The sequence below is a fragment of the Cervus elaphus genome, chromosome 18 (assembly GCF_910594005.1).
Source record: "Cervus elaphus chromosome 18, mCerEla1.1, whole genome shotgun sequence".
Lineage (NCBI taxonomy): Eukaryota > Metazoa > Chordata > Mammalia > Artiodactyla > Cervidae > Cervus > Cervus elaphus.
The window spans coordinates 64602850-64616025 of NC_057832.1; the positions used below are offsets into that span (position 1 = coordinate 64602850).

Here is a 13176-nt window from a genome sequence, read left to right on the forward strand (position 1 = left end):
TCTTTTCACCTTGCTTATAGTTTCCTTCGTTGTGCAAAAGCTTTTAAGTTTAATTAGGTCCCATTTATTTATTTTTGCTTTTATTTCCATTACTCTGGGAGGTGGGTCATAGAGGATCCTGCTGTGATTTATGTCTGAGAGTGTTTTGCCTATGTTTTCCTCTAGGAGTTTTATAGTTTCTGGTCTTACGTTTAGATCTTTAATCCATTTTGAGTTTATTTTTCTGTATGGTGTTAGAAAGTGTTCTAGTTTCATTCTTTTACAAATGGTTGACCAGTTTTCCCAGCACACTTGTTAAAGAGATTGTCTTTTTTCCATTGTATATTCTTGCCTCCTTTGTCAAAGATAAGATGTCCATAGGTGAGTGGAATTACCTCTGGGCTTTCTATTCTGTTCCATTGATCTATATTTCTGTCTTTGTGCCAGTACCATACTGTCTTGATGATAGCAGCTTTGTAGTATAGCCTGAAGTCAGGCAAGTTGATTCCTCCAGGCCCATTCTTCTTTCTCAAGAATTGTTTTGGCTATTCGAGGTTTTTTGTATTTCCATACAAATTGTGAAGTTATTTGTTCTAGTTCTGTGAAAAATACCATTGGTCGTTTGTTAGGGCTTGTATTGAATCTATAGATTGCTTTGGGTAATATACTTATTTTCACTGTATTGATTCTTCCAATCCATGAACATGGTCTATTTCTCCATCTGTTTGTGTCCTCTTTGATTTCTTTCATCAGTGTTTTATAGTTTTCTATATATAGGTCTTTTGTTTCTTTAGGTAGATTTATTCCTAAGTATTTTAATCTTTTGTTGCAATGGTGAATGGGATTGTTTCCTTAATTTCTCTTTCTGTTTTCTCATTGTTAGTGTATAGGAATGCAAGGGACTTCTGTGTGTTAATTTTTTATCCTGCAACTTTACTATATTCATTGATTATCTCTAGTAATTTTCTGGTAGAGGCTTTAAGGTTTTCTTTGTAGAGGATTATGCCATCTGCAAACAGTGAGAGTTTTATTTCTTTTTTTCCTATCTGGATTCCTTTTATTTCTTTTTCTTCTCTGATTGATGTGGCTGAAACTTCCAAAACTCTATTGAATAGTAGTGGTGAGAGTGGGCACCCTTGTCTTGTTCCTGACTTTAGGGGAAATGCTTTCAATTTTTCACCATTGAGGATAATGTTTGCTGTGGGTCTGTCATATATAGCTTTTACTATGTTGAGATATGTTCTTTCTATTCCTGCTTTCTGGAAGGTTTTTATCATAAATGGATGTTGAATTTTGTCAAAGGCTTTTTCTGCATATTGAGATAATCATATGGTTTTTATCTTTCAATTTGTTAATGTGGTATATTACATTGATTGATTTGCAGATATTAAAGAATCCTTGCATCCCTGGGATAAAGCCCACTTGGTCATGATGTATGATCTTTTTAATATGTTGTTGGATTCTGTTTGCTAGGATTTTGTTAAGGATTTTTACATCTATGTTCATCGGAGATATTGGCCTGTAGTTTTCTTTTTTTGTGGCATCTTTGTCTGGTGTTGGTATTAGGGTGATGGTGGCCTCATAGAATGAGTTTGGAAGTTTACCTTCCTCTGCAATTTCTGGAAGAGTTTGAGTAGGATAGGTGTTAGGTCGTCTCTAAATTTCTGGTAGAATTCAGCTGTGAAGCCATCTGGTCCTGGGCTTTTGTTTGCTGGAAGATTTCTGATTACAGTTTCAATTTCCATGCTTGTAATGGGTCTGTTAAGATTTTCTATTTCTTCCTGGTTCAGTTTTGGAAAGTTATACTTTTCTAAGAAGTTGTCCATTTCTTCCAAGTTGTCCATTTTATTGGCATATAGTTGCTGATAGTAGTCTCTTATGATCCCTTGTATTTCTGTGTTGTCTGTTGTGATTTCTCCATTTTCACTTCTAATTTTGTTGATTTGATTCTTCTCCCTTTGTTTCTTGATGAGTCTGGCTAATCGTTTGTCAATTTTATTTATCTTCTCAAAGAACCAGCTTTTAGCTTTGTTGATTTTTGCTATGGTCTCTTTTGTTTCTTTTGCATTTATTTCTGCCCTAATTTTTATAATTTCTTCCCTTCTACTAGCCCTTTTTCTTTAAAGACAAACTACATTGTAATAGCTACCACACTGTCTCTTCCTTTCCCATCTCAGTCACCTGCAGGAAAGGCTGGTCTTTACTCACTGTCTCTACTTCCCTCCATCCCATCTGTCCCTTGGGCTACTCTCTGTCCTTGAAGCTCAAATGAAGTTTTCCCCTCAAGGTCACTAGCACCTACGCTGTGGCCCACCTTCTAGACACTTCCTAAATCTTCCCTTACTTGATTTCCCTATAACATGTAATACTATTGATTACCCTTTTTAAAAATCCCAGATTTCATGGTCTGACAGTGTTCTCCTGAGTCTGATCCTTCTACTCCTTTGAGTACTCTTCTCTCTTATCTGTATTTTAAAAAGTTTTTTTTAGTAAAGTATGTTTTTTGTTGCATGTGCTCACTCAGTCATGTCCAACTCTTTGTGGCCCCATAACTGTAGCCTGCCAGGCTCTTTGCATGAAATTTCCCATGCAAGAATACTGCAGTGGGTTGCCATTCCCTGCTGCAGAAGATCTTGCCACTCCAGGGATCAAACCTGTGTCTCTTGTGTCTCAGGGATTGAACCTGTGTCTCTTGTCTCCTGCATTGGCAGATGGATTCTTAGCACTAGTGCCACCTTGGAATCCCCTAGTGAAGTATAGTTAACTTAGAAACATTGTGTTAATTACTGCTGTACTGCAAAATGACTCAGCTATACACATATATATTCTTTTTCATATTCTTTTATGTTATGGCTTATCACAGTATGTTGAATATAGTTCCCTGTGCTATACAGTAAGACTTTGTTGTTTACCCTTCCTGTATATACTAGTGTGCATCTTACCTGCATCTTAAATCTTGGTGTTATCATAGATTTAATCTTTGGACCCTGTCTGTGTCTCCTACACTCTGGAACCATCTCACCCACTTCTGTGGGTTAATTTGCTACATCTCTGCTGATGATGTCCAGATCTGGGTTTGCAGTTCAGGACTTTTACCAGCCTACTGAGCATCTTCAGTGGGGTCCGCCAGAGACACCTCTTAACTTGGCTTGTCCAAAACTGAATTTTTTTATTCCATCTCCATCCTCTCCTGTGGTGAATTGAAACCTTCAGTTTTTCTTGACTGCTCACACTTTACCTCACCATCTAAACACTTGGTTTCATGACCAATCACTGCCTCTTCCTTGGTGGTTCTTTAAGGAATTTAAACCAGAGACAGATATCAGAATCAGTCTGAGTTTTCCTTCTTTAAGAAGTTCAGAGTAGTCCCAAGGCTTTTTTGGTCCTGAAAAAAAAAAATCACATCATTTAGGCCACACTCAACTACATATAGTTGTCTGACTACACCTGTACTTTTTTAAAACAGTTGTTTTTTCAGTTATTTTAGACTTAGTTGCAAAAATAGTACAGAAAATTCCCATATACCCTTCACCCAACTTCTCCTTATGTTAGCATCTTACATAACCACAGAACATTTATTGAAACTAAATTAACCTTGATACAATACTGTTAACACAAAACTTATTTAGATGTTACACATTTTTCCAGTACTTTTATTTTTCTCTTCTAGGATCCAGTCTAGAACCCATATTGCATTTAGTTGCCATATCTTCATCATCTCATATATGTGTTTTTCTCCCCCAGTGTCTTTTTATGTTTTGTTTCTTCTGTATAACATGTCTTTCTCTCTCTTGCCTGGCAAGCCTCTTACTCTTTATGACTGAAGTCAAATAGCCTTTTTCCCCACAGATTTTTCTCTACTTCCCTGGCAGAGCTAAAATCCGGGGGTCTTTATTGCTGCTTTGTCATCAGTCTTAACAAATGAGTGCAGAGGTCAGACATGTAATGCCCTCATGTACAGAGACTATTTTTATCTCCTTGTTACATTCTTTATACTGAATTAAAAGACAGTCAAATAGTAGAATTTTAATACATGTTTAATACTGACATTAAAAATGACGAATCATGTTGAAAGGATCCCCAGAAGAAGGTTTTTTCTGCCACAGCTATTGATAAATCTGGTTCAGTTAACTGGCAGTAGTTTCAAATGGATTGTCTAACTTACTATAGTTTTTAATTTAATTTTCTACATCCTGAAACTTACAGGCCCCTTAATTTGATTAATATACTATGAATCTCTGTACCAGTTAATATCTGAAGAAACTTCTTGTTTATTTCTCTCAATTATGTAGCTTGCATTTTTGCACCTATCCCTTTTCTGGATGACTGTGACTGACCACTGCATCTCTTTCTTGCTCAAGACAGTGGACAAATAGTGGCCTGGGGTGTGATGCATAATTCATTGCTCCACCAACTGATTTTCATTCTGGGCAAAGAAATAGATTGTGAGCCAGGCTATATCATCTCAAAGAAGACAGAGGCTACTACTGCTGCCACAGAGCCTTTGTTTTAACTCTTCTTTAATAATCTAGGGAGTCCATCCCTCCTGTCAGATCTGATTTCAGTCTCGAGTAAAGCAGCAGGCTGCGTTTCATCTCCCTCTTCTCTAATTTGTAATAAATTAACTTCATGCCATTTTAAAATGACTTGCACAGATCCCACCCTATCAAAGTAAACACAGAGAATTGTCCTTTTCTCTGACAGTGACATTGTTTTGTTCCCATAATCCAGGAGCAACCTCAGGGGGTTGTAGTCGTGTGGCCTTGTCTCTCCTAGAAAGAATGGCTCAGTTGATTGTTCCTGCATCTCTCTGTCTGTCTCCCCCATCTGACATAATACCAGCAAGACTTTTGCTTGTGTCTGCTGCAAGAGGAGGGGAGGATATTTCTTCTTATTCTAATATCCGTGTTGCCTTGTTCCATGCCCACACTGGATTTGATGAAAAAAATCATCCCTATGCTAAAACGAAAATAGTTGCATTACAGGTGTTCCCCAGAATGCAAGTGGTCTGTATTTAACTACTCATCAGTTTAGGGATGTAACTGCATTTTACTGTGGTGACAAAACCATCCATCAAAAAAACACAGTGATGTAGCTTTGTGCAAAGCTGCAGTTTTTTACTGTTCAGATTCACAGGCATTCAGACATCTAGCCACAACTCTTTTGCACTGATGTTTCCATGCTGTACTTTACCAGCTTCATTTCTGTGACTTCCTTGACTTTTAGCCCTTCACCTGGGGGAAGACTGCTCCTACCCATTTATTCTCTCCCATCCACACCCTTGTTCAGACTCCTCCTCACAGTCCAGACTCTTCTCCCACCTGGCAGAAGAATGCTCGAGAAATTCACAGCTGACTCTTTCTCACTCCCTGGCTTCTGCTGGTAAGCTGAGCATTTCCTCTGAAGACTCTGGACAACCTTTTTGGCTTAACCCTTTACAACATCTGCCGTGCCCTACAGGCCTATCTTCTGGAACCTGTTTCTAGCCTTCACTGCTCTTCAGTCTCATTTCTTTTCTGTAAATTCTGTTTCATCCAGTGAATGAACAAATGATCTCTGACTCATCTGTTGTGTTCCACAGCTCCCGTGACACGCCTTCTCTGCTCCTATATGCTTCTCCCCGCCAACCGCATCCAGATCACATGATCCCTTTTGCTCCCTGGGTGGCTTCAGAACACAGATCAGCCATTTCACTGTAGGACTCACAGGCTTGTTAGATATGAAACTATTTCAGCTCCAAAGACCACTCTAAGCTCTCTCCCAGGGTATTTCCCACAAACATACTTTGTGTGAAAAATGAAATCTTGGGGGCGATCTTTCTTAACCATACCTGCCATTCAATATGTTATCTGTTAATTAATTTTAAAATTTGTTACAGCAAAAGTCAAAACCTGGTTAAGACAACAGTGGAAAAGTCATTGAAGTCATGACTGCTATTTTGTATAGTAGTTGTGAGCATGAACTTTGGTTCACATCCTGGCTCTGACTCTTACTAACTTTGTAATATTGAGCAAATCACATAAGCCCTTCAGGTTATGATGTCCTGCCTCATAGGATTATTATCAGAGTAAAAAAACTCACGCAGAGTGCTTAGTCTGACATTTAGTAAGCCTTTGTAAATGATGGCAAAGGAATGTAAATAAATGTAAATGCAGACCATGGGGTCACAAAGAGTCAGACACAACTTAGCATATGACTTAGCAACTGAACAACAACAGAATGATGGTTGCCTGGATTGCCTATAAAATCTCTAGTGCTGTGTGATGTGTTGAGGATGCATGCTAAAAACCTCAGAGGACAAGAAAAGCCAGGCTGTGAGATTTTCCCTGAAGGCCACTTAAGTTCTTTGGAAATAGATTTAAACTCTAACCCCATACCTAACATATGATTTTGACTCCTGTTGGACAAAGCAAAAAAAATCAATTTTGAACACCTAGTATTAGTAAATATTATAATACAGTAAATATTATAGCAAAGGGTTCACAGAGACCAAAGAGTTATTATGTACTTTTCTTTATTAAATTAATAGGTAGAATTCTTACCCATCCTCCCCACTTCCTCCCCACACCAGCACCAAAATACACACAACACATGCATAACACACACTGATATTATTCGTGGAAGGAAGGTCTTAAAATAACTTCTGTGTCCAGAGTAATGTTTGTGTTAGTTACTGTATTTTGTGTTGAGTAAGGGTGATAGAGTTCAGTTGTAAGAAGGTATTCAAGGTGTCACAGCTTGAAATGAGAGAGACTCTGATGCTGAGGTCTTGCCCCCAGCCTGGGGGAGAAGTGCAGTGAACTATAATAGATGGCGCTCGCCTGGCCACAGTGACTGCCCCCTGTCAAGGCAGCCAAGGTGTCTATCCACAGTGTCCCCTATGGGTAGAACATGGCCATCGCATCTTCAATCACAGAAGTGGTTGATCCTTGACTGCCAGTTGAGTTGCATGAGTTCAGCAAGCAGGCATTCCAAGAGGCTTCCAGAAGTCTTCAAGAACCATTTGTAGGGATGAGGATAAGAAAGCCATCTATGGCTTCAGGATTTCTGTACACAGATAGAGCATACCAGACCAGGGCACGCTTCAGCTTCTGGAAGTTTCTTCTGAGGAAGAAACCTGGATGGTGTCTGGACTGGGTTTGTATGAAGCTTCAGTTTCAATAGGAAGGAGTGGTTCAACATACAGACCACAGGTCATGCTGGGGATGGGAGCAGAGCATGTTACTGACCCTACAGACAAGATCCAGGCAGAAAAAAACAGGGCCAGTGTAGGACGCTGTGCTCCAAGCCCTGATACCAGAACAAGACTGAGGAGAGGGGGATGGTGACCCCAGGTTCCAGAACTTTACTTTGCTAAGCACTTTTATTCAGGAAAGCATCTGAAGTGTTCACGTTATAATTATTTCTAAACTATATAGGCATTCTTCTGTCTAAGTGAAATATCGTACAGTAATAAAGCATTTGGAGCCATAACGTGAGAAGAGAGTTATGGAGACTGTTTCTTGTGTTTATTGGTCCTCCTGTTACTGGGCAGGTGTGCCAGGAAGAACATCTTGTAATATTCTGATTTTGTTTCTCTAAGCTTATTAGAGGTGTCTTTCTTAAAGATTTAGTATTAAAAATTTTTTGTAAATCACACAGATTAGCCTAGAATACCCAAGAGGTTCTGTGCTTAATTTCCTACCTGTTCCCAAAACACTAGCCTTAAAAATAAATATATACATTAAAAAATAATAAAGTTCCTAAATTTATACTCAAAATAAGTTAAGCTATACCGATTTCCAGTGGTCATGTATGGATGTGAGAGTTGGACTGTGAAGAAAGCTGAATGCCAAAGAATTGATGCTTTTGAACAGTGGTGTTGGAGAAGACTCTTGAGAGTCCCTTGGACTGCAAGGAGATCCAGCCAGTCCATCCTAAAGGAAATCAGTCCTGGGTGTTCATTGGAAGGACTGATCCTGAAGCTGAAACTCCAATACTTTGGCCACCTCATGTGAAGAGTTGGCTCATGGGAAAAGACCCTGTTGCTGGAAGGGATTGGGGGCAGGAGGAGAAGGGGACGACAGAGGATGAGATGGCTGGATGGCATCACCGACTCGATGGACATAAGTTTGAGTAAACTCCGGGAGTTGGTGATGGACAGGGAGGCCTGGCGTGCTGCGATTCATGGGGTCACAAAGAGTCGGACACGACTGAGTGACTGAACTGAACTAATACCGATTCTATATCTGTTACAATATATTTTTCTCAAAATTTTAATTTAAAGTCACCTTCATTACAGAAACAGTATATAGATAAACAAAAATAAAAATACCATATTCTGATTGCTCAGATGATGTTAACTATTTATCCCTTAGGGTATATCTTTCTGGAGGTTTTTCTGTATGAACTTTTTTTTTTACCCAAATGATGTTATTTATTTTAGCAGACTTTTAAAAGAGTAGCTTAGTATACGATAAAGTTGAGAGTAAAGGATAGAGACTTCCCTTCCACCCTCTGGCCCGGCATGTGTGTAGCTTCCTCCATTGTCAGCATCATTCACTGGAATGGTGCGTATTTATTTTAACCAGGGTTGAATCTGCATTGACACATCATCATTACCCAAAGCCCATAGTTTACCAGGGTCCACCCTTTTTTATATATAAGTTTATTTTTCTTGACTTTTGGCTGTGCTGGGTCTTTGTTGCTGTGTAGGCTTTTCTCTACTCACAGAGAGTGAGGGACTCTCTCTGGCTGTGGTGCTCAGGCTTCTCATTGCGGTGGCCTCTCTTGTTGCAGAGCACCGGCTCAAGGGCGTACAGGCTGCAGTCGCTGAGGCACGTGGGCTCCGTAGTTGTGGCTCCCGGGCTCTGGAACACAGGCTCAGTTGTTGGGGCACACAGGCTCAATTGCTCCACATCATGAGGGATCTTCCCAGATCAGGGATCGGACCCATGTCTCCTGCTTTGGCAGATGGATTCTTTACCACTGAGCCACCAGGAAACCCTAGCTTTCACTCCTGTTTTTGTGTATTCTGTGGATTTCAACAAATGTATAGTGACATGTATTCATCATCATAATATCATACTGCCCTAGAAAAATCTTCTGTGGTCTGTCTGTTCATTCTTTCTCCTACTCCCAACCCCTGGAAACCACTCATTGTTTTTTTAACTGTCTTCATAGTTCTGCACTTTCTAGAATATTACGTATTTGGAATCATGGAGTTTGTAGACTTTTCAGATTGGTTTCTTTCACTTTTTGATATGCATTATCTCCTCCATGTCTTTTCATGGCTTGGTAGCTCATTTATTTTTAGCACTGAAATGATATTCTGGTTTCTGGATGTACCGCATTTATCTATTCATGTACTGAAGGATTATCTCAGTTGCTTTATTATATATTTTTTAAATTTTTTTTATTGAAGTATAGTTTATTTACAATGTTGTGCCAATATCCGCTATACAGCAAAGTAGCTCAGAGATACACATGTAATAGACATGCTTATTTTAATATTCTTTTCCATTATGGTTTATTGCAAGATATTGAATATAATTTCCTGTGCTATACAATAGGAACTTATTATTTTTTTAAATTTGCTTTTGCCAGTTAATGACTTCCAATCATTAATTTTTTTTATCTCATCTAGAACTTAATAATGTATAAATTCCAAAAGAAAATTCTTTTCAGCAAGTTTGTCCAAATCCAGGGCCACTATATTGTATCTGGCTCTTACTTATCTCCTAAGTATTATTTAATCTAGAGTAATCCTTCCCCCCCCCCCACCCCCCCGCCGCAAAACTTGACTTGAAGAGTCAAAGACAGGTGCCTACAGAAAGTGCTGCCTTCTGGGTTTGTCCCCAGACAAACCCATGGGGGTTGCTGCCCCATGGCATTCAGCATGTTGCTCTGTCCTTTGTATTTTCTGTGAAGTAGAAGGTGAATCTGTCGGTGTCATCCGTTTAGGCTCCACAGCTTTGGGAGGAATGCGTTGCGAGGATGATGTGTTGTTTTGCGTTGCCCTGCATCAGAGGGCCGACAGGGCGATGCCCCTATGTGCAGTTATATTTGTCCCCTTGCCAGTAGGAGGGAATCTCTGTGGTAGCATTGAATGTTCATTTGCTCATCAACAATTTTCCTGCTGATTTTAACATTTAGCAACAACCCTTGACTAAAGAAAGAATTACACTAGGAATATGAAACTATATTTATAAAACCTATAATTTCTTTTACATTTGTTGACGGACATTTTCTGTAGGGATTTCTCAACATAGTGGGATTATTAGGTTATCATGAAATATAGAGTCCTTTAATTGCCTGTTTTCAAAGTAAGGAGTTGTTTAATATCTACCTCAGAGGAAATGTGGGAAGAATTTAAGCACTTTTTTAAAATGCTATGGTTGTGGGATGGGGGGGTGAGAGGGAGGCTCAAGATGGAGGGGGTGTGTGTGTGTGTGTGTGTGTGTGTGTGTGTATATAGTTATGTTGTGTATATATATATATATATAGTTGTAGTGTGTATATATATACACATACAGTTATGGTTGATTCGCATTGTATGACAGAAACCAACACAACATTGTAAAGCAATTATCCTCCAGTTAAAAGATTTTTTAAAATGCTATGGTCACTGCAGTATGATTTCTTGAGCACTTCCAATGTATCAGGCTCTGTGTAAAGGCCTCATGTAATCTAATTCATATGGAAGCACAGTGAGGTCATAGAGATAGAAAATGGAAATCATAAGAGGCTGAATAACTTGATACAGTTACTTGTGTGGGAAGTAACAGAGATGGAATTCAAACCCAAATGGGTCTGCGTCCAAAATAAGTGAGTTATTTTTCTTAGACACTTTTGTTGCATTTTACTTAAAAGCAAAATTCTGTTTGTAATGATATTTGGAATATTTCCCAGTTCTTAAAAACTAGAAATGGATATTATGCTTAATAATTCTCAAGAGGTCTCTTACCTCTCCCGCTTCCATTTTTTAAAATATTTTTTTGCAGTGTGAAGAAAACACAAATCTTCAGGATACTACCCGCTACCTCAAACTTCCTTTTTCCAAGGGCATTCTCCTTGGGAATAATAATCAAGCCACGAAGGCCACAAAGGAGTCTTTTTGGATAACATCTTTTCTCTGTTCCACAAAACTGACACAAAATGGTAATGTATAATACTGTTTTATTTGAAAGCCCCTGTATTTAAGTACTCATGTGAATTTTAGTAGGATATTCTGTAAACATCAGTTTTATATTTAAGAACTTTGCACTAGAAAAATTGTTGTCGATCCTTCTGTTTGTGGTTTCTAATAATATGAAAATAATTGTGACCCAATGAAGAGTTAAATGTGTATAGTTTAAGGACTACAGAATTATCCTAGTATTGGAACCCAAGTACACAAGTCCTCAAATAAACCATCAAAACCCAGCTGCTTAAAAAAAAAAGACAAAGATTACCACAACCTTAATCTCTCTTGCTTCATAAACCGTGCTAATTGCAGGCTTCAAAGTAAATGCTGTTTTCTGTTTAATTAGATGGATATTACTTTTCTATTCTAGCATTACTTTTTATGTCAATGATTGTTTAGCAAGTTATGATTAATAAAGCAAGCTCTTCTCCTTGGCAAATTGTCCTGAAAGCATTGTCTGTAATGAAGGAAGTAAATTAAATATTTTTGAATTCTTCATGGTTGCCATGTAAGGCTTCTGGAAATATCCTGAATGCCATATAATAAAATTAGTTTCATTCTGTTAAAGACAATCACTTTATAATAAGGTATGGCTCTTCCTTGACTTTAGGATTGGGTTACATTCTTTTGATAAGCCCACGGTAACTTGAATAAGATAAATAGAATATGCATTTAGTACACCTAACCTACAAAGCATCATGGGGCTTCCCAGGTGGCTCAGATGGCAAAGAATCTGCCTGCAATGCTAGAGATGCAGGTTCAATCCCTGAATCAGGAAGATCCCTTGGAGCAGGAACTGGCAACTCACTCCAGTCTTCTTGCCTGGAGAATTCCATGGACAGAGGAATCTGGTGGGCTACAGTCCATAGGGTCGCAAAGAGTCAGACATGACTGAGCATGCACACACCACCACCACCACAAAACATCTAAGAAAAGAAGTTCTTTCTTCTGTGTCATACAGCTTAGCCCAGCCTACACTAAACAAGCTCAGAACACTCACAGTAGCTTACAGTTGGGCAAAATTATCTAACACAGAGCCTATTTTATAATAAAATGTTGAATGTCTCACATAACTTATTGGATACTGTACTGAGAGTGAAAAGCAGAATGGTTGTATTAATAACCATATTGCTTCTTTACCTTCATAATCACTTGGCTGTCTGGGATCTGCGGCTCAATGCTCAGCATCATAGGAGGCTGTTGTATTGCATGTAGCTAACCCAGGAAAAGATCAGAACTCAAAAATTGAAGTATAGTTTCTAAATGATTTCATACCACTTTTGCACCCATGTAGAGTCAAAAATCTGAAGTCAAACCATAGTAAGTCAGGGCTTTATATTGTTAGGCAAAATATGCACCTGTGCTTAAACTTTTTAAAGTGTTATTATTACTTTCTTCTGTGTCATACAGTAAGAAATACATATATTTTCTCAGAACGTGGAATGAGAAAATAAGCAAATTTTGTTGTTATTATAATGACCACTTTTAATGATACCACCCAATTTGTCAAACAGTGCTACTGTATTTATATAGCATCTTGGCAAATTGTTTTTTTTACATTTATATTGGATTTCATTTCTCCCCTTCCCAAGGTATTTTTAGAGACATATTTTAAAAAATAAACTATGTAATTTATTTTTAGTAAATTTGATTGAAGGTAGCTATTGCCAAGTTAGGTCATTACACCAGACTATCAGTATTCAGTGGTTAATGATCTTACTTAAATAAAACCTTCATTGACAGAATTCTGTAATGACTATACAGCATTTACCAAATCTCAGGCCTTTTTTTGTGAGAGGAGTCTAACCCCATAGAGGTTGTGAAAATAATAAAATCAACGTTATTGACTCCCTTAGGTGGTATTGTCATTCGTCCTATATGGATGAGTTGTGTGTCTCTAAAGAATCTGCTTCATATTTAACTCTCTGCCTCCATTAGATTATTTTCAGCTGGTATTAGTTGTCAGTTACTGCTGTAGTAATTACTATAAACTTATTGGCTTAAAACAATTATTTGTTATCTTATAATTTTGG

At 38.3% G+C, this 13176-nt stretch overlaps 1 protein-coding gene across 3 annotated transcripts in view; it reads left to right on the forward strand.

Moving 5' to 3' along the window:
* DOCK4 (dedicator of cytokinesis 4) overlaps positions 1-13176 on the forward strand; it is a 473136-nt gene that overhangs the window by 311248 nt on the left and 148712 nt on the right. For all 3 annotated transcript variants that reach the window (XM_043872328.1, XM_043872326.1, XM_043872327.1), the window contains exon 17: positions 10962-11118. In XM_043872328.1, the coding sequence (XP_043728263.1) occupies positions 10962-11118 (157 nt within the window). The remainder of the gene's footprint in view (positions 1-10961; positions 11119-13176) is intronic.